The 21,905-nt window shown below is 41.8% G+C and overlaps 1 protein-coding gene across 1 annotated transcript in view; it reads right to left on the reverse strand.

Annotated features, from left to right (window-relative positions):
- naa15b (N-alpha-acetyltransferase 15, NatA auxiliary subunit b) overlaps window positions 1–19,686 on the reverse strand; it is a 35,973-nt gene extending 16,287 nt beyond the window's left edge. Inside the window, 10 exon segments of the mRNA XM_062996321.1 lie at window positions 6,951–7,023; window positions 11,626–11,732; window positions 11,828–11,923; window positions 12,805–12,924; window positions 13,159–13,312; window positions 14,125–14,259; window positions 14,608–14,765; window positions 14,898–15,002; window positions 16,890–16,974; window positions 19,451–19,686. Of these exon segments, the coding sequence (XP_062852391.1) occupies window positions 6,951–7,023; window positions 11,626–11,732; window positions 11,828–11,923; window positions 12,805–12,924; window positions 13,159–13,312; window positions 14,125–14,259; window positions 14,608–14,765; window positions 14,898–15,002; window positions 16,890–16,974; window positions 19,451–19,504 (1,087 nt within the window). The 5' untranslated portion in view covers window positions 19,505–19,686.
- Window positions 19,687–21,905: the final 2,219 nt, after the last annotated feature.

Consider the following 21,905-nt stretch of genomic DNA (forward strand, 5'->3'; position numbering starts at 1 on the left):
AGGCCAGTCCAGCATCCGTACCCTCTGTGAGATGCTCAACTCACAGCCGGTGGTACGTCACTTCCGGTGGTACGCACGCTGAGACGCTAGCCTAGTTGTTTGTTTGTAGCCTTTAGCTAAATAACTTTTTATATACGTATGTTTTAAACATATAATTTATACGTTAATCTTCCGTGTGTTGTTGATTTAGTTTTATTTTGTTTATCGTAAAAAAGCGCTTGTGTTTACTAACGTAAATTCGTGCTGTGTTGGAAACTAGGAAACTTCTGCTACCGGCATCCGAACGAAGCCGGTTTTGTTTGTTTTTGTACTTCAGCGCATAAACATCATAATTATCCAGAATTAAAACCGTTTTCGGTCCGCACGAAGCGCGTTTGTGTTTGGTTGTGTTCTGTATTTCAGCTCTTAAAACACCTGTGTTTTGTGGGGAGTTATAACCGTTTCTGTTCGTAGGAACCGCGTTTATTTGTTTTGTACACCAGCGCATAACACCGTTCTCCTTTAGAATTACAGCCGCTTTTGTCCGAACGAAGCGTGTTTGTGTTGCTTTGGTTGGTGGTTTTTGTATTCCAGCTCATCATCGCCTGTTTCATCCGGAATTAAAGCCGTTCTTCTGTGACTACCAGCAGAAGCGCCGGTGAATCCAACATAAACATCATCTCCAACTTATCTTGTAAAGCTAAGTATATTACTTTGTTACTATGGCCCCAGCAGGAGCTTTGTATCCATGTTCCGAGTGTAATATGTTCAGTTATTCCTTCTCCGTGTTTAGTGATAACTTTACATGTGATAAGTGTAGATTAGTTGTTAGTCTAACGGAGAAGATCTCAGTGTTAGAAGGGCGCATTCGGGCGTTAGAACAGACTACTACTAGTGAGGGCTTAGATTCAGCTGTAGCAGTCCCGAATGCCAGCAGTTCAGGTGTAGAACCCCAGACTCCGGCATTAGAGCCCTCACAGCGGGGCGACTGGGTGACGTCTCGGCGACATAGTCGTAGGGAAAAGCACCGACCATCTCAGTTGCACGTGTCCAACAGGTTTTCCCCACTCAGTGAGCCACCCGCTGAGAAGCCTGTTAATGTAAGTGCTCTGGTTATAGGAGATTCTCAGCTCCGACACGTGCGTATTGCAACCCCCATAGAGACACCAGCAACCATAGTCACTTGTATTCCGGGGGCCAGGGCGCCTGACATCAGAGCAAACCTGAAAGTGCTGGCTAATGCTAATCGTAGATTTTCGAAGATTGTTATCCACGTCGGCACTAATGATGTTCGTTTACGGCAGTCTGAGGTTACTAAGAGTAATGTTAAAGAGGTGTGTGAGTTAGCTAGGTCGATGTCTGAGGCAACAGTGTGCTCTGGCCCCTTACCGATTCGACCCAGTGGCGAAACCTACAGCAGGTTGTTGTCGCTGAACCGCTGGATGTCTAAATGGTGCTCAGAAAACTGCATCGATTTTGTAGATAACTGGTCCACCTTTGAGGGAAGGCCTGGTCTTTTGAAGCGGGATGGTGTCCACCCCACGTGGGAGGGTGCTGCTGGCATTTCTTGCAGCATAGGTGACAGGCTTTACCACCGCGTTAGTGTAGCGGCAGATAGTGTTAAATGACTATCCAGAGCCAAGACCAGGCAGCAGACTAACAGGCCTAACCGACTGTCTGCGAGTCGCCATCGGACGTCACCCGGAATCCTTAGGTCACAAACCATTGAGACTGTGTCTGTTTACCGTGGCAGGTGTAAGCCAAAACAAAATCAAAAAGTATGTCATAATAACTTAATTAAAATTAATCTAAATGAGCATCATGAAAACCCTAGTAAAGTTAAACTAAAGTTAGGACTTCTAAACATCAGGTCACTTGCATGCAAAACAGTAATTGTAAATGAAATAATTACAGATAATTGTCTTAGTGCCCTGTGTTTAACCGAGACCTGGGCTAGACCTGATGAGTATCTAGGTTTAAATGAAGCATCTCCTCCGGGTTACAGTTATGAACATAAGCCACGTCTTAGCGGTCGTGGTGGAGGAATAGCCGCAATTTATGATAAAGACATAGGTCTTACTGTAAAATCAACTCCCATAACAAACTCGTTTGAAGTTCTTATCTCTGACATAACCAATAAATGTTCATCTGATAAAAATAGTATGTTTAAACTGGTTACTGTTTATCGACCCCCTGGTCCTTACTCAGAATTTCTTAACGAATTTGCCGATTTTCTTTCTAAATTAGTCTTATCAACTAAGAAAGCTCTAATTGTTGGTGACTTTAATATTCATTATGAGGATAAGTGTAATCCACTCAAAATTGCGTTTGATTCTATTTTAGAATCCTTAGGCATCACCCAAAATGTAACAGGACCCACTCACCGCTGTAAACATACCTTAGATTTAATACTTACTTATGGTATAAACATAGACAACCTGGAAATTATACCACAGAATGACTTAATCTCTGATCACTCCCTACTAATATATGAAGTGTCCCTGTCCAATAATATACAGCAACCAAATCGTTTTAAATGTAAGCGCACTATTACATCTGCAACTGCAGCAGCGTTCATAAACTGCCTACCAGAATTACCAAATATATCAGCATCAGAACCTAAAGAACTAGATCAGGCAACTCAAAACCTAGAGACCGTACTGCGCACAACCTTAGATAACGTAGCCCCACTCAAAACTAAACTGATTAGGGAGAAAAAACTTGCTCCATGGTACAATGACCACACATGCGCACTTAAACAAGCAGCACGGAAATTAGAACGTAAGTGGCGTCACACTACACTGGAGGTGTATAAGATTGCTTGGAAAGATGCTCTAACTGAGTATAAACATGCACTTATAAAAGCTAAATCTGTATATTATTCATCCCTAATAGAGAAAAATAAAAACAATCCTAGATTCCTTTTTGAGACAGTGTCCAAATTAACTAAAAACGTCAATGAAACTGAATCTAATATACCACCCGACTGTACCAGCGATGATTTTTTAAAATTCTTTAATGACAAGATAGAAAAAATACGACTTCAGAGTCAGAGTGTGTCACTTGCCAATGTTAAGTATGGACTCACTCCGAGCAGCATTGGTGATAATAGTAACGAGTTAATCCAACTAAATTCCTTTAATCCAATCTCCCAAAATGAACTAACTGTGTTGATTAAATCATCGAAGTCATCATCGTGTATACTCGATCCTGTTCCAACTCGTTTACTTAAAGATTTACTCCCAGCTATTGTAGAGCCCCTGCTTACATTAATCAATGCATCCCTTAGCCTTGGATATGTACCTAAATTGTTTAAAAGTGCTGTTATTAAACCCCTGATTAAAAAACCTAATCTTGATCCACATGTTTTATCTAATTATAGGCCAATTTCAAACCTTCCTTTTGTCTCAAAGATATTAGAAAAAGTCGTTTCCAAACAGCTATGTTCTTATTTGAATGAAAATTGTATTCATGAAAAATTTCAATCAGGATTTAGACCCAACCATAGTACCGAAACCGCATTAATTAGAGTAGTTAACGAGTTGTTAATGTCTTCTGATAATGGATGTGTCTCTTTTCTTGTTCTATTAGATCTTAGTGCAGCGTTTGATACGGTCGATCATAACATTTTACTGGAGAGGCTAGAAAATACAGTAGGTGTTAAAGGACTCGCACTCTCTTGGTTTCAATCATATTTGACTGACCGCTCTCAATTCGTTTATGTAAATAATAAATGCTCAGAAACTACAAAAGTAAAGTGTGGTGTTCCACAGGGGTCGGTACTTGGACCGCTATTATTTACACTCTATATGCTTCCACTAGGTGAAATTATTCATAAACATGGCATAAACTTTCACTGCTATGCAGATGACACACAGCTGTATATATCAGCCAAACCAAATGATACTGACACAATCAGTAAGATAGAAGATTGTGTAAACGACATAAAAAACTGGATGTCGTGTAATTTTCTTTTACTTAATTCAGATAAAACTGAGGTTTTACTTGTTGGCTCTAAAGCTGCAAGAGACAAGTTGTCTAACCTGGTGCTAAACTTAAACACGTTCTCTGTTACTCCCAGCCCAGATGTAAAAAACTTAGGTGTCACAATAGATTCAGATCTCTCCTTTGATACACACATTAATAATATTACTAGAGTTGCTTTCTATCATTTGCGTAATATCTCTAAAATAAGAAATATACTATCTGTTAATGACGCCGAAAAACTGATCCATGCGTTTATAACTTCTCGGTTAGATTATTGTAATGCTCTTCTAACTGGATGCTCTGGTAGATCCTTAAACAAACTCCAGTTAGTTCAAAATGCAGCAGCTCGAGTGCTAACTAGAACTAAAAAATTTGATCATATCACTCCTGTTCTATCATCTCTACACTGGCTGCCAGTTAAATTTCGCATTGATTACAAAATACTTTTACTAACCTATAAAGCGCTACATGGTCTGGCTCCACAGTATCTGAGTGAGCTTATTAATCACTACAGCCCAGCACGTCCACTTCGTTCACAAGATGCAGGGTTACTTATAGTTCCTAAAATTAAAAAGACCAAAGCTGGTGGAAGAGCATTTTCTTACAAAGCTCCACAACTTTGGAATAATCTTCCTGCCTCTGTTCGGTATTCGGACACAGTCTCAATGTTTAAGTCTAAACTGAAAACATATTTATTTTCTCAGGCTTTTGATTAATATAGACAAAGGCGCAGAGCTTGGGGGTTCTTGGTCATAGAAACTTGTGGTGATCAGGGATGTTGGGTCGCTGTCGTTCTGCCTCTCTTGTCCAATCACTCAGGTTTGGTGACGGTGGGGAGATGGGCGCTGATGTCCTGTGAAAGCCTTCATGACCTTGTTACCTGCTCGCTCTCCCTTTTAGTTATGCTGTAATAATTAGGGCTGCCGGAGTCTAAAACTCTCTGTAAAACTGTTTGTCAACTAGCATTGTACATTATTAACTACATTCTCTGTTGTTTTACCCCGAGGGCATTCTGATGGAAACCTGTTTACCCGCCGAGGTTAAGGATTAAAGTCGAGACTGCCGGGACAACGATGCTGCTCCTGTCAGATGTGACGGGTCTGGAGTAATTGCAACGGCAAGAAATCACTACAGACTTTATTGAAGACTAGAGCGGATAACAACTCTATTATTATTTAATTGTTTATTTATCTATTTATTACCACTGTATGACTTTTAGATCATTCAATTCTGTGTTTGTATGATTTGTGTAAATCGTGTATTTATTTAAAGTATCCTCCAGACCACCCAAGAAGGATGGGCCCTGTTGAGTCTGGTTCCTCTCAAGGTTTCTTCCTGTAATTTTCAGGGAGTTTTTCCTTGCCACAGTCGCCCTCGGCTTGCTCAACAGGGGTTTTTGTATCTGTTGGTCCTGGATTTTGTAAAGTTGCTTTGAGACAATGTATATTGTAAAAAGCGCTATATAAATAAAGTTGACTTGACTTGACTTGACTCTTCCACCTCAGCCAAACAGCATAATATAAATATTGTAGGGTATAAACTGGTGGTCAACAGCTCTGGAATGAACCGGAACGTCAACATCAGCGCCCAGCCGTACAAATGCTGCCGTCTTTCGACCGAACGGGCACAAATTCCCACAGACGAATTTTAAACTCTAGTGAAAAGAGGTCACGTTTACATTTTCGGCACTTAGAAGATGCTTTTATCCAAAGCGATTTACAGAACTGTAACTGTATATACTGTCTAAACAATTGAGGGTTAAGGGCCTCGCTTAAGGGCCCAACTGTGACAACCTGGCAGTAGTGGGGCTTGAACCAGCGACCTGTCGATTACTGGTCCAGTACCTTAACAATTAGGGAAAAAAGGAAAAATAAATTTTTTTAAACAGCATTTAAAGCGTCAAATGTTTCGTATTTATTAGTAGGCGTGCACTTTACCCCCTTTTTCCTCCCAATTTAGTCGTATCCAATTCCTAGATCGTATTTCACCTCAGTAGCGACCGCTTCTTTTCACCTGCACCGGGCGGGTTCAGAAAGTGACGCACTGATCTCCGTTATCCCCCGTCTCTGTGCAGTACCACCGATCAGCCAGCAGAGGTCGTAACTGCTGCAACCAGAGAAGAGACCCCGCCTGTGCGTGTATATATCGTCTAAGCAATTTGGGGTTAAGGGCCTCGCTCAAGGGCCCAACAGTGGCAACCTGGCGGTGGTGGGGCTTGAACCAGCGACCTTTCGATTACTAAGTCAGTACCTTAAAAATTAGGGAAAAAAGGAAAAGAAATTGCACTAAACTGTTTTAAAAAGCATTTCAAGTGAAAAATGTTTCGTATTTATTAGTAGGTGTGCATCCCCCCCCCTTCTTCCTCCCAATTTAGTCATATCCAATTCCTAGATCGTAGATCAGCCAGCAGAGGGCGTAACTGCTGCAGTTACTCCAACCGGAGAGGAGACCCCGCCCAACCTTCCCTCCCTCAAACACGTCTGCACTTCAGACGAACCTGGAGACATCTCAGACTTAAAGTGCTGTGATTGTATATATCGTCTAAGCAATTTGGGGTTAAGGGCCTCGCTCAAGGGCCCAACAGTGGCAACCTGGCAGTGGTGGGGCTTAAACCAGCGACCTTTCCATTACTAGTCCAGTACCTTAAGTAGTTTTTGAAACGGGACGTCCAACAAGATCATGTTGCAGCCTAGTGGTTAAGATACTGGACTAGCAATCAAAAGGTCACTGGTTCAAGCCCCACCACTGCCAGATTTCCACTGTTGGGCCCTTGAACAAGGCCCTTAACCTTCTATTGCTTAGACAATGTACTGTTAAAGAAGGCTTTGGATAAAAGCGTCTAATATATGACAAAAATGAAATAAAAATGAAATGAAATCATGCGTCCAAATACTTTTGGTCATACAGTATAATACAGATACCCAACCAGTCTCGGCTGATGAGTTTAAACAGGAATGAGTCCGTTCCAGTTCCGTTAGACTTACCGCTCGGACTGAACATTCGGCAGCTGTTTAAAGACGTTTCAAACCCTACGACTAATTCTTCAACTATCGCCACCTAGAGGAGAACAAAGAAACAGCAAATCAAATTCAACAATTCAATTCAGATTCATCAGAATCTGGTTTTCCGGAAGCGTGCGCCGAGGTTATAATAGTTTTGGATTTTTCATTATACTGTAGTTTAGTTTTTATTTCATTGTGACTTTTTTTTTCTCTAATTCAGTTAGTTTTAATTAGGGATGCATTAATAAAATTTTTTCCCAACCGAGTACAAGTACAAGTACATGTATTTTTGTACTTGCCGATACCGATACCTATTTAGAATGATGGAGTTAATGAGTTGGAGGTTAATAAATATTTTTGCAGTGTTGGTGTTTTGTTGTTATGTTCTGTAGAGAACGATCAGGTCAGAAATACTGTAAAACGTGTGTGTGTGTGTGCTGATGTATTCTGATATAAACTATATTATCCCCCCGTCCCACCTGTTTACACTCCTCTCCTGTGTTTCCCCTCACACCGTATCCTGCGTTCTCATTGGCTGTTCGACATGTCACTCGTTCCCAGTCGCACATCTCGGATCAGATATCTGACGTGCTAAAAAACTCGAGCGCTCGGCGAGCCGGTCGGATCGAGTCGTTGGATAGTTCACACTTAGCGATCGAGAGCAGAGTTTCAATCGCCGAGCGAACGCCGAGTCGCTCCCGAGCCGGCAAATCTAGCGCCGACCGGCCGCCGAGCGAAAATCAGGGCAAAGATCGTGTCGTGTGAACCGGGTATAACGCAGCGACGTGCACCAGGCTCACGGTATCGGATGTTCAGTATCGGAGCCTCGTTTGCGAGTACGAGTACGAGTTAATGAGCGCGGTATCGGGCGAATACCCGACACCAGTATCGGTACTCATGCATCTCTAGTTTTAATTAGTGTTTAGAGTGGGTTTGCTAGTTTTTATTATTTTTTATTATTTTTTTTAATGCTTAGTTTTAGTTTAGTTTTCATTAGTTCTAGTATTAGTTTTTTTTATACTTTGGTTTATTTTTCAGGTGCAGGACTCAAAAAGGTCAGAGTAAGTATTGTGTAATAAAAACTCAACAAAAGACACCATTTAAAAAATGTATTCAATTACTGCCGAACAACCAACTGTCCACAAAAACTGTAACAGTCCACAAGAAAGCCGCCGTAAGTGCAACGTGTGTAGCACTGCTGCTGAAAATAGTCATGAGCATAATAATTAGGGCTGTCACACGATAAAAAATGTTGGGCCCCCTCAATAAATTGCATCTGCTGCCAGCTGTATTCCTGCCTCTGGTATTTTTACTGCACAGTTTTAGTTCTTTTAATTTCACTTAACGAAAATATTGTAATATAATAATGACGACCTGGCGAGTGCAGCCGATGTGTGTGGGGGGGCGGTGAGGTGAGTGGTTGAGTTCATGTCGTGGAGGCCCCTCTGCCATGGGCCCCGGTGCACCTTTTGTATCTTCCTTAGTTTTTCCTGCCCTTGTAATTCACACAAGAACTATTTTCCTTAAAAAATGAGCTATTCTAAGAAAAAGAATGTTGTTTTCTAACGTCCCACCTGTCATGTAATGTGAATTACAAATATAGCGTCTGGCTTTTTAGGAATGTTAAGTGTACTATAGGGGCAAAGGGAGCGAGTGTGTTCGCTTGTTAAGTGTGACGTCACGCGCGACGTTAGGACCATTTCCGGGGCCAAACGAACCTTTAATCGTAAACGCAAACAACTATGGCTAAACCTGTGAACCTTTATATATATATATATTGTAAGAGCCATATTGCACTAATTGTAATGATCCATGTTTATTGTCATAAATATTTTCTGTTTGGTTAAAGAATACTTATTTGAGGTGGAGACTTAGTATTTCAACTATTGATTATTTTTCCTGGTAATCAATATATGCTGTTATTCATTAGTCCTCTTCAGTTTTGTTTGTTATACGCCAATTGCGAACATAGTGAGTTTTTATTTAGTTTTTATAAGAAACTTGGATTAACGGATAATTCAATGTAAGAAGAAAGTTAAAATAAATTCTGTTTGTGGGAAACTTAAGGAACTCGTGTTGCTGTCGTTGGAAATTGGATTTACAAACATTACACGAGTCATAAATGTCTAGTCCTTCTCAATAGCGGTCTGGACGAGAAAAGGTCTTATTATATACATATATTATATACAGTGTATCACAAAAGTGAGTACACCCCTCACATTTTTGCAGATATTTAAGTATATCTTTTCATGGGACAACACTGACAAAATGACACTTTGACACAATGAAAAGTAGTCTGTGTGCAGCTTATATAACAGTGTAAATTTATTCTTCCCTCAAAATAACTCAATATACAGCCATTAATGTCTAAACCACCGGCAACAAAAGTGAGTACACCCCTTAGTGAAAGTTCCTGAAGTGTCAATATTTTGTGTGGCCACCATTATTTCCCAGAACTGCCTTAACTCTCCTGGGCATGGAGTTTACCAGAGCTTCACAGGTTGCCACTGGAATGCTTTTCCACTCCTCCATGACGACATCACGGAGCTGGCGGATATTCGAGACTTTGCGCTCCTCCACCTTCCGCTTGAGGATGCCCCAAAGATGTTCTATTGGGTTTAGGTCTGGAGACATGCTTGGCCAGTCCATCACCTTTACCCTCAGCCTCTTCAATAAAGCAGTGGTCGTCTTAGAGGTGTGTTTGGGGTCATTATCATGCTGGAACACTGCCCTGCGACCCAGTTTCCGGAGGGAGGGGATCATGCTCTGCTTCAGTATTTCACAGTACATATTGGAGTTCATGTGTCCCTCAATGAAATGTAACTCCCCAACACCTGCTGCACTCATGCAGCCCCAGACCATAACATTCCCACCACCATGCTTGACTGTAGGCATGACACACTTATCTTTGTACTCCTCACCTGATTGCCGCCACACATGCTTGAGACCATCTGAACCAAACAAATTAATCTTGGTCTCATCAGACCATAGGACATGGTTCCAGTAATCCATGTCCTTTGTTGACATGTCTTCAGCAAACTGTTTGCGGGCTTTCTTGTGTAGAGACTTCAGAAGAGGCTTCCTTCTGGGGTGACAGCCATGCAGACCAATTTGATGTAGTGTGCGGCGTATGGTCTGAGCACTGACAGGCTGACCCCCCACCTTTTCAATCTCTGCAGCAATGCTGACAGCACTCCTGCGCCTATCTTTCAAAGACAGCAGTTGGAAGTGACGCTGAGCACGTGCACTCAGCTTCTTTGGACGACCAACGCGAGGTCTGTTCTGAGTGGACCCTGCTCTTTTAAAACGCTGGATGATCTTGGCCACTGTGCTGCAGCTCAGTTTCAGGGTGTTGGCAATCTTCTTGTAGCCTTGGCCATCTTCAACAATTCGTCTTTTAAGATCCTCAGAGAGTTCTTTGCCATTAGGTGCCATGTTGGAACTTTCAGTGACCAGTATGAGAGAGTGTGAGAGCTGTACTACTAAATTGAACACACCTGCTCCCTATGCACACCTAAGACCTAGTAACACTAACAAATCACATGACATTTTGGAGGGAAAATGACAAGCAGTGCTCAATTTGGACATTTAGGGGTGTAGTCTCTTAGGGGTGTACTCACTTTTGTTGCCGGTGGTTTAGACATTAATGGCTGTATATTGAGTTATTTTGAGAGAAGAATAAATTTACACTGTTATATAAGCTGCACACAGACTACTTTTCATTGTGTCAAAGTGTCATTTTGTCAGTGTTGTCCCATGAAAACATATACTTAAATATCTGCAGAAATGTGAGGGGTGTACTCACTTTTGTGATACACTGTATATATATATTAGAAACATACATTAAGATACAAATAAGACCAGATGTGCAGCACACTAGTGCACTTCAGGTAATCAGAATATCATGAAAAGTTCAGGTCATTAATTCATTTCATGTCACCTCATCAAGAGGTAAGCGCTTATATTTTTAATTCATTACATGAAAACTGACATTTCTAACTCTTTGGTTTTACTTTTAATCAGTATAGCTTATATAGTAAAAATCCAGAATCATCTCACATTATTATATGAAATAAAAAAAAATAAAAAAACCTGAAACACGTGTAATGAATATACAATTTGACAGTTTACCTTTTTACATTGAATTATGAACAGAAATATTACTCCATGACATCTAATCGCAAGGAAAGCGGTAAAAAGACAGTTGGGTCGTTTTTTTTTCCGACTCGGACCTGTTGAAGCGGTACGGGACACAGCGCTGTGGCTTATTGAAAATACGAGGGACTCGGACAACTTGGACCCGGATGTGACGCATCATAAGGTCGACACGTCACCACTTAACAAGCGTGTAGGGAAGATATAAAAAAATGACACAGTGCCGTCAGGGAGCATGAGGTACGTACGGTGCCGGCCGAGTGGAAAAAAAATCGATTTCATAACAGTTCACGAGGCTCATAAATAAATGGACGAATACGAAGGGTGTTCTCTCTATAATTTCAGTACGTTTTAGTTAGTTTTCTAAACGCCTAATACACTTACAGTTAGTTATCGTTTTTTTCTTTTAATGATTTTTCTTTTTTATGTTTTTACAATTACAGTTTTGGTTATTTTGTTCGTTTTGGTTAACGATAATAACCCTGGCGTGCGCGCCGCTCACCTTGTCTTTGTCCTGGTACAGGGGTTTAAGGGTGGTGAAGACGGGCGGGCAGCCTTTACTGAAGTTCATTCTTAAATACTTATCCAGACACTCCCGAAACTTCTCCCCTAAAAAAAAAAGAAAAACCCCAAACATTTATGATGACCTGACGGCATTATAACGAACCCAGCGCCGACACGAGCGCTCAGACAGGAACCCTTACCGGACAGGAAGGTGAGCGGCAGCCTGCGAGGCACCAGACCTTTGGGGAACTTCACCCAGGCCTCCTCGTAGATCTTCAGCTTGTCGTCTGTAGTGGCTGCAACACATACGCACACACACACACGCACAGTACAGTCAGTGATTGTATATTCTCTATGATCAAAAAAATCATCATTTAAGCTGTAGAGAGAACATTAAAACCACCTCCTTGTTTCTACACTCACTGTCCATTTTATCAGCATAGAAGCACTTTGTAGTTCTACAATTACTGACTGTAGGACCCCCACAGGACCACCACAGAGCAGGTATTATTTAGGTGGTGGATGATTCTCAGCACTGCAGTGACACTGACATGGTGCTGGTGTGTTAGTGTGTGTTGTGCTGGTATGAGTGAAGATTTTAAACACCTCACTGTCACTGCTGGACTGAGAATCGTCCACCGACCAAAAACATCCAGCCAACAGCGCCCCGTGGGCGGCGTCCTGTGACCACCGATGAGGGTCTAGAAGACGAGCGACTCGAACAGCAGCAATAGATGAGCGATCGTCTCTGACTTTACATCTACAAGGTGGACCGACTAGGTAGGAGCGTCTGATAGAGTGGACGGTGAGTGGACACGGTGTTTAAAAACTCCAGCAGCGCTGCTGTGTCTGATCCACTCATACCAGCACAACACACACTAACACACCAGCACCATGTCAGTGTCACTGCAGTGCTGAGAATCATCCACCACCTAAATAATACCTGCCCTGTGGGGGTCCTGACCATTGAAGAACAGCATGAAAGGGGGTAACAAAGCATGTAGAGAAACAGATGGACTACAGTCAGTAATTGTAGAACTACAAAGTGCTTCTATATGGTAAGTGGAGCTGATAATAAAATGGACAGTGAGTGTAGAAACAACTTGCACTTATTTTGGCATAGTGTGTGTGTGTGTGTGTGTGTGTGTGTGTGTGTGTGTGTGTTAGCAGAAAGTACCAGGTTTAAAAGCATTCTCCAGGCCGAAGTAATAAGCCCAGTTCTCCGGGTTCCTCTCCTGCAGCCTCCTGTACACGTCTGCTGCCTCTTCCAAACGGCCCAGAGTCAAAAACAGCTCCCCTGTAAACAAACCCCGACTCAGTTTGAGTAAATATATTCATTTACACACGACTGGTTGTGTACTGCGCTCACGATCTGTACTACACTCAAGCCACGCACACTGACGGCTGCAAACGTCTTGACGTTTGCCGGTTTGTGGCCTTTCATTGGTCGGACGCTTCTTTTACAGACCAGTACAGAGGTTTGGAAACCGCACAAGTGTAAAAAACAGCGACTTTGTCCGTTCGCTCCTACCTCTGGTTTCCTCCACGGCCATTTTGTCACAGATCTGCTTCTCGTAGGTGATGAGGTGCTCCAGAGCCTCTTTGAAGAGTCCCGCTTCCCTCAGGACCTGATTCTGGTACAGGAGCAGCTCGCTGTACTCGTAGTCCACCTTATCCGGGGACGTCTGATACACACATATAGAAAAACAGGAAGAAAATGAGCGGTTAAGGTACTGGACTAGTAATTGAAAGGTCGCTGGTTCAAGCCCCACTGCTGAGCAAGGCCCCTAACCCTCACTTGCGTAGATAATATACTATCACAGTACTGTAAGTCACTTTGGATAATGCGGATTGCAGTATCATGCCCACCTGCTATGCCATGTAGGTGCAGATGACTGACAGTGCCAGTATTTGAGCTGGGAATTAGCTCTGTGGTTAAGGTACTGGACTAGTAATCGAAAGGTCGCTGGTTCAAGCCCCACTGCTGTCAGGTTGCCACTGTTGGGCCCCTCAGCAAGGCCCCTAACCCTCAATTCAGTCACAATTGTAAGTCGCTTTGGATATGAGCGTCTGCTAAATGCCGAAATGTAAACATAAATGTAGATCATACGTGCTGCTAAACGTTAGCTGTAGCCTAGTGGTTAGAGTACTGGACTAGTAATCAAAAGGTTGCCAGGTTGCTGCTGTTGGGCCCTTGAGCAAGGCCCCTAACCCTCACTTGCGTAGATAATATACTATCACAGTACTATAAGTCACTTTGGATAATGCGGATTGCAGTATCATGCCCACCTGCTATGCCATGTAGGTGCAGATGACTGACAGTGCCAGTTAGCTCAGTGGTTAAGGTACTGGACTAGTAATCACAGGCTGCCAATTTGCCGCTGTCGGGCCCCTGAGCGAGGCCCTTAACCCTCAATTGCTCAAGTGGTATTCAGTCATGACTGTAATCGTAAGCTTAAATGCAAACGTGAGGGTCTGAAACCCGCTGGTGCGTCACCTGCTGCGTTTTCCGAAACTCCTCGATGATCTTGGCGGCCATCTCGTAGTCCTCTAGCAGGTGGTATGCGATGGCATAGCCGATCCACGACGCCCGCTGGGCAGGCCGTAGCTGTAGCAGCTGGTACCGGGTCTCCTACATACACAACCATAGAAAAAAAATAAAGAAAATATCGTTCTATCACGTTTTCTTTTAAAAGAACTGCAGAAGTAAATACATGATACGGTCAAAAGTATGTGGACGCTGTTTTTTTCCGCTACACCCAGTGCTAACAGGTGGACAAAATCAATTATACAGGATTTGGGAACGCAGATTGGTGCAGACAGAATGAGCCAGGCCATTTCAACCACTGTCAGAAGGCTTTATCGACTGAAAGAGAACAAATCCCCACAGACACAGTACTTTTCCAAAACAGAGCAGCCTGCCATGGCTGGGAAAGCGTGAAGCAAATACAGTACGTTTACATTTATTTCACACACACACCCTGTAGCCCTCCAGGTCCCTCATCTGTATCTGCAGCAGGGAGAGGTCTCTCAGGATCTGCAGGTTGTCTTTGTCCCATTTCAGCGCGTTCCTGTAACACTTGATGGCCTCGTCGTACTTCTTATCCGACCGCTGTAGCAAACCGTACACGTGCCAACCTGAGCGCTACGGTTAAGGCGGGTAAACGCCGTGACGAGATCCTTTATTAACCTTTATTTATCTGACCCTACTACCAGTCTCAGGTAGAGAGATTAGAGGAGGAGAAAGGTGTTCGTGCGTGGTAAGGATACAGACATGGCTCTTCAGGTCGTTGCGGAGGCCTCGGCGGACCAGATCGTACGCTTCCTCTTTCTTACCCAGGCAGTTGAGCGTCAGCCCCTTCATCGCCAGCGTCTCTGCAAAATACAATAAAACAAAACAATAATAATGGTACAGCTATCTCTCGCTGTCCAAAACTCTGCCTTGCGCCCCTTTGCTTTACAGAAGACCTACAGTAGTGCCAGATCGATCACCCTTTTTTAAGCTCCTTCCTTGGATCGTGGCAGTGTTCCTATTAAAACTTTAAGTTGACTGGCTTGAGTTTGATAGCAAGTTCAAGATAATTAAGATTTACATATGTGGTATAATGTGGGGGTGGTGTAGTGTCAAGGGTGGCATTGTGTCAGGGGTGTGTAATGTTAGTGATGGTATAGCATCAAGGGTGGTGTTGTGTTGGGCTAGTATATAGTGTTAAGGGTGGTATATAGTGTTAGTGCTAGTATATAGTGTCGAGGGTGATATATAGTGTTAGTGCTAGTATATAGTGTCGAGGGTGATATATAGTGTTAGTGCTGGTATATAGTGTTGGGGTGATTTGGTGTCAAGTTAGTACATAGTGTTAAGGGCGGTGTATATGATGTTGCGCTGGTATATAGTGTTAAGGGTGGTATATATTGTCAGCTGGTATATAGTGTTATTGGTGGTATATAGTGTTGAGGGTGATATGTAGTGTTAGTGCTGGTATATAGTGTTAAGGGTGGTATATATTGTCAGCTGGTATATAGTGTTATTGGTGGTATATAGTGTCGAGGGTGATATATAGTGTTAGTGCTAGTATATAGTGTCGAGGGTGATATATAGTGTTAGTGCTAGTATATAGTGTCGAGGGTGATATATAGTGTTAGTGCTAGTATATAGTGTCGAGGGTGATATGTAGTGTTAGTGCTGGTATATAGTGTTGGGGTGATTTGGTGTCAAGTTAGTACATAGTGTTAAGGGCGGTGTATATGATGTTGCGCTGGTATATAGTGTTAAGGGTGGTATATATTGTCAGCTGGTATATAGTGTTATTGGTGGTATATAGTGTTGAGGGTGAGATGTAGTGTTAGTGTTGGTATACAGTGTCAAGGGGGGTGTATAGTGTCGAGATGGTATATAGTGTTATTGGTGGTATATAGTGTTGAGGGTGATATGTAGTGTTAGTGCTGGTATATAGTGTCAGGTTGGTATTGTGTCAGGGGTGTGTAAAGTTAGTGGTGGTATAGCATCAAGGGTGGTGTTGTGTTGGGCTTGTATATAGTGTTAAGGGTGGTATATAGTGTCGAGGGTGAGATGTAGTGTTAGTGTTGGTATACAGTGTCAAGGGGGGTGTATAGTGTCGAGCTGGTATATAGTGTTGTGGTGAAGGGTGGTATATATGGTGGTGTAGTGTTGCGCTGGTATATAGTGTTAAGGGTGGTATATATTGTCAGCTGGTATATAGTGTTATTGGTGGTATATAGTGTTAAGGGTGGTGTATATGGTGGTGTAGTGTTGGGCTGGTTGGTATATAGTGTCGAGGGTGATGGGTAGTGTCGGGCTGGTATTGTGTCAGGTCGTTATATAGTGATAAGGGTTTTATATATATATATATATATATATATATATGGTGGTGTAGTGTTGTGCTGGCATATAGTCTCAGGCTGGTATATAGTGTTGCAGTGATTTGGTGTCAGGTTGGTTTATAGTGTTAAGGGTGGTATTTTTTCAGGGGGATGTAGTGGTAGTACTGGTATAGTGTTGGAGTGACAAGGTGTCAGGTTGGTATATAGTGTTAAGATGATATATATATGGTGGTGTAGTGTTGGGCTGGTATATAATGATGGGGTGGTATTTTGTCAGTAAGATGTAGTGGTAGTACTGGTATATAGTGTTGGGTTGACATGGTGTCAGGTTGGTATATAGTGTCGAGGGTGGTACACAGTAATACAGTCTTGAAGGTAATGAACAGACTCTTGGTGTAGGAAAGTAAAAGTGAATCTTACCTCCATGCTCGGAGAACTTGGGGTTGGACAGGATCTGTTTGCAGAACTTTAAGCCATTTCTGTATTGCTTGTGTTCGTAGCATCTCTATAAAAATATAAATAAAATATAAACAGTCAGTAAAAAATTTTTTTGACAAATCTGACAGAGCAAAACCAGGTGAAAAATACAATATTAATATTTCCAGACATTTTTATGAGCTTTAATTGTCCAAAAAAATAAAATAAATAATAATAAACATTTATTTAACATTTAAAGCGTGTATTTGTCCATTTAATGACACATGTGCCTGAATACAAAGCCAGCAAGTAGGGCAAACAATGGCAGCTTTGGGGTGATGGGGCTTGAACCAGCGACCTTCTGATCGACAGTCTACTATCTTAACCAGTGAGCTGCCACCATCACTGAATGTACATCTGTGATAAATCCAGGCTGAGTTAGAGTTAATAAACACACTATATGGACAAGCACTGGGACACACCTTTAATTATAGAAAACGTGTGTGTGACATCATATAAATATAGGAATTTCGTGCTTCCAGCTTTGCAGCAGCAGTTTAGGGAAGGCCCTTTTAAGACATGAAGAAAAGCTCAATCAACTGATCGATCAGTGTCCAGACAGAAATGGCACGAATTCCCACACACAGACACACTTTAAAGTCTTGAGAGAAGCTTTCTCAGAAGAGCGGCTGTTGTTCTCCACATTTTGAATTCACAGCATTTGTTTTTGAAGCGTGACGTCCGACAAGCTCATGGTCTGGTGTCCAAATACTATTGAACGTATTATAGTGTGCGCTGACACAGTAAAATCCAAGTATAAATTACATATATACTACTTTACGTCACTTTGGATAAAGGCGTCTGCATATAAAGAGAACTGTGGAACTATAAGGACGCTGCAGGACGTGCTGTGTGTACTGTGTCCCTACAATCCAAACCTTGCAAGTTTAAGTTTGGGAATATTATATTATATAACATATTTAAACAGGTCTACAGGAGGCGTGAACACTTCTCAGTTCATTACAGATGTTCTATAGTAACATTACTGCACAGCTATTAAGTAAATATGTCAACAAATAACACACCCAGTACATTTACGGCATTTAAACATATCCAATTTACCAGTGACTGAATACAGTAGGTCCAGCACCTTAAACTGGCACGAACACTGCCCTGTTAACCCAGTAACTGGGTCTCAACCCGATAAACTTCTGTGTCAGTTTTAAATACGAATCACCAATGGTGCTATCGACCAGTCGGGCATCTACATACATATATGACTGGCTATGTTTGAGGGGGTGATGCCCGAGACCCTGCAACGGATTGGCGTCCTGTCCAGGGTGTGTTACTGCACTACGACCTGTGATTGTGAATCTGAGGAAACCGGACCCACTGTGACACTGACCAGGTTAAAACAGTTGAAGAATATTGAAAAAAAAAAAAAATAATGAAAAAGTTAAAAATAATAAACTATCCCGACTCAAATATAACTTATATATGAGTGCTTACTCTTTATTTTTACTTTTATATTATTAATGTTGTCCTTTTGAACGATTATTCTCATAATATTAATACATATATTTAAATATTATGATTTACCTCAAAAATCTATTCTTGAATATTTACACACAATACATGAACACATATAATCCCTTCACTAACCAAACAAAAGAAAATAGTCTGCAAATTATTTTTAAAAAGTAAAGATAGCATGAATTTTGCATAAATAAACATTTATCAATAAAGCTATATCGGCTAACGAGAATTAGAAGCTACGGGGAGCGTCCCAAATTGCATACTAGCATACTAGAAAGTACGCTAGGGCTGTAAACAACCAATACTGTCGCTACTATTTCTGACGTACTATGTAGTGCGTAGGGTTCGATTCAGAACACACCCCTAATCATCGCGCTAATTATCACTCTGAACGCGCGTTAACTTTATATTTTCACTCGCGAAACGTTAGTCAAGAAATGCAACCACTCTGTAAGAAAAAAAAAATGAAAAATTATTCACGTTTTGTTTTGTTATTAAACAATAATATAATTGAACAGTGTCGGCTAACATGCTAAAATGCTAACTAAACCAGCTAAATGAAACAACGGCTAGGGAATATGGCTGCGTCCCAAATCGCACCCTGTACACTTAATCAAGCCTCATAATAGTAACAAAACAATAGACGTCAATTAGCACTACTTAGCGTGTGGCGTGCTATTTGGGACGCGGCTTTAAATGAGCCAAGCAGGGCCATTATAGTGACTTTAAACGTCGCGTAAGTGGGGAAATAGTGAACGCGTTGTCTAAAATAATACAATAATTAGATGTTTACTAAAACCCGTGGATATTATTAGGTACAATTCGTGCTCAGCGTGTTGAAATGAGAGTGAACAGACAACACGTTAGCTCAGCCTGCTAGCCGGATGCTAACCTCCATTTGACAGCCAGCAATTGTCATTGTGTGTGTGTGTGTGTGTGTGTGTGTGTGTTAGCAGTGCAGGTACAAACCGTGCAGGTGAGATGAGATCAGCCTAACTCAGATCTGCAGGTGCACAAGGATTACTTACCAGAATCCTCTTGAAGAGAGCGTTCTCTTTAGGCGGTAATGTCACTGTCGGCATCCTTGCACTCCACGAGCTCTCAGCTTTAGCACATGTGAAATTTTTAGTTAAACCTGAACAGTCGCGTCTCCCCGCTTCTCACCCCCCTCTCTCTCTCTGGAAAAAAAAAACCCAAAATCCAGGTTCAGTTCGTCTCTGTTGCCCTTTCCGGACTCCCCTCCACCCTCACGTGGTGACAGAAAAGCCCCTTCTTACCCAAAATGGCCGAATGGAGCTGCTGCTTTTCCTCCGGGTCAAGTTGCAGGTTGACAGCCCGGCTCAGGCTGCAGTTCTCCAGCACCAACAGCAGGCGGCGCTCTGACCACTTAAAGCTGTGCTTGAACTCGTTGACGACAAACGATCGGGGTCGCGGAAGGTTCACGCCCTGGGATGGACGCCAGAATCACCCATTCTCACATATGTCAAACACCACTGGTTGTACACCGATCAGCCATAACATTAGAAGCACTTTGGGGTTCTACAATTACTGCCTGTAGTCCATCTGTTTCTCTACATGCTTTGTTACCCCCTTTCATGCTGTTCTTTAATGGTCAGGACCCCCACAGAGCAGGTATTATTTAGGTGGTGGATGATTCTCACTGTCACTGCTGGACTGAGAATCGTCCACCGACCAAAAACATCCAGCCGACAGCGCCCCGTGGGCAGCGTCCTGTGACCACTGATGAAGGTCTAGAAGATGAGCGACTCAAACAGCAGCAATAGATGAGCGATCGTCTCTGACTTTACATCTACAAGGTGGACCGACTAGGTAGGAGTGTCTAAGTGAGTGGACACTGTGTTTAAAAACTCCAGCAGCGCTGCTGTGTCTGATCCACTCATACCAGCACAACACACACTAACACACCACCACCATGTCAGTGTCACTGCAGTGCTGAGAATCATCCACCACCTAAATAATACCTGCTCTGTGGGGGTCCTGACCATTGAAGAACAGCGTGAAAGCAGGTAACAAAGCATGCAGAGAAACAGATGGACTACAGTCAGTAATTGTAGAACTACAAAGTGCTTCTGATAAAATGTCACTACTAAATTACTATATTACCTGCATCTTTGCACAATATTGCATTTTTGCACCTTACTTTATATTTCTGCTGCTGTTTTTACCTCAGGGCCGTACAGTAACTTCCAAATGTGAACTGAACAATTACAACACAACACAGGCAACCGGACTCCTTCAAACACGGCTCGATGTTCCACTCTACTTTGTCCATATTTATATTTATAATGATTGCACTATTGTTTCTAAAGTTACTAAAGCTTAAGCTACTCAGGGCATGTGCAATACCTCACTGCTACCACACTGCGATTTTCAACCATTTTTAGTGTCTGTCTTCATTCTTTATATTTAATATTTTTCTGCACACATACATGTGTGTGTACTGTGTATATGTACTGTACTTGTTTATAGCTAAATTGACAATAAAGCCTCTCTTTAAGTCTTGAACACAGAAATACTGGCCACAAAGCAGAAGTACATTATGGACCCTTGGGAGGTTAAAGAAAACCAAGGATTACACCTGGTAAATGCCAGACTTTTGACTGTGGTGAGGTGTGCCTCTATGCCACCCTGTTTGTAAAACTGCAGTGCCTCTACTACGTGTGCAAGAGAAAAGTTCCTAAATCCTTTCAAATTATCAGTCATGCACATTTTTATGCAAATTCTGCCTAAGCCAACGTCACACCGACAGTTTTGTGACCGAAACTTTTTTTTTTAAATAAGGTGGTTAGTACTAAAACTGAGGATTGATTATTATTATGTATGAAATGTTTTTGAAATGTTGACTTGTTATTATTTAATTATCTACTTTTATATATATATATATATATATATATATATATATATATATATATTCTTTTTGATAATAATTTGTATTGCTTATAAACAGAAATGAAATAATTGTATAAGTATTAAAAAGGGTAGTCAAAATAAGCTAAAGCTTCAGACTACACCTTTTCGGTTAGTACAAATATGGATGTATAAATGTTGAAAAAGAAATGTTGAAATAAAAATTAAATGAAATATAATATTTAAGTATTTATAACCTGATAGATCAGAGACACACATTTCTTCACCCACTTGGATTGAGGTTGTGCTGAAAATGTTTTCAGGTCTTTTTTCCTGCTTTAATAATCTGTTCATGTTTTGCAATGCACCAGTTCCACCAGTACCTGACAGCAGATACAGCAATGTTGGGTCACTGCCGGACATTTTCTACTGCAAACATTCTGGTCATTATAGCTAAATGACTCTTTGTATCACCCACCTCCCCTCCCCTCCCCTCCTTGGATTGCATTGCATGAAAAAACTATCATGCTGCTGTGATAAATAAAGCCACTTTGGCTTGGGAGTACTTCACAAAACCGTTGCTACTTAACACTTCATAGACACAGAATGCATGTG

Source organism: Trichomycterus rosablanca, chromosome 5 (assembly GCF_030014385.1).
Source record: "Trichomycterus rosablanca isolate fTriRos1 chromosome 5, fTriRos1.hap1, whole genome shotgun sequence".
NCBI lineage: Eukaryota > Metazoa > Chordata > Actinopteri > Siluriformes > Trichomycteridae > Trichomycterus > Trichomycterus rosablanca.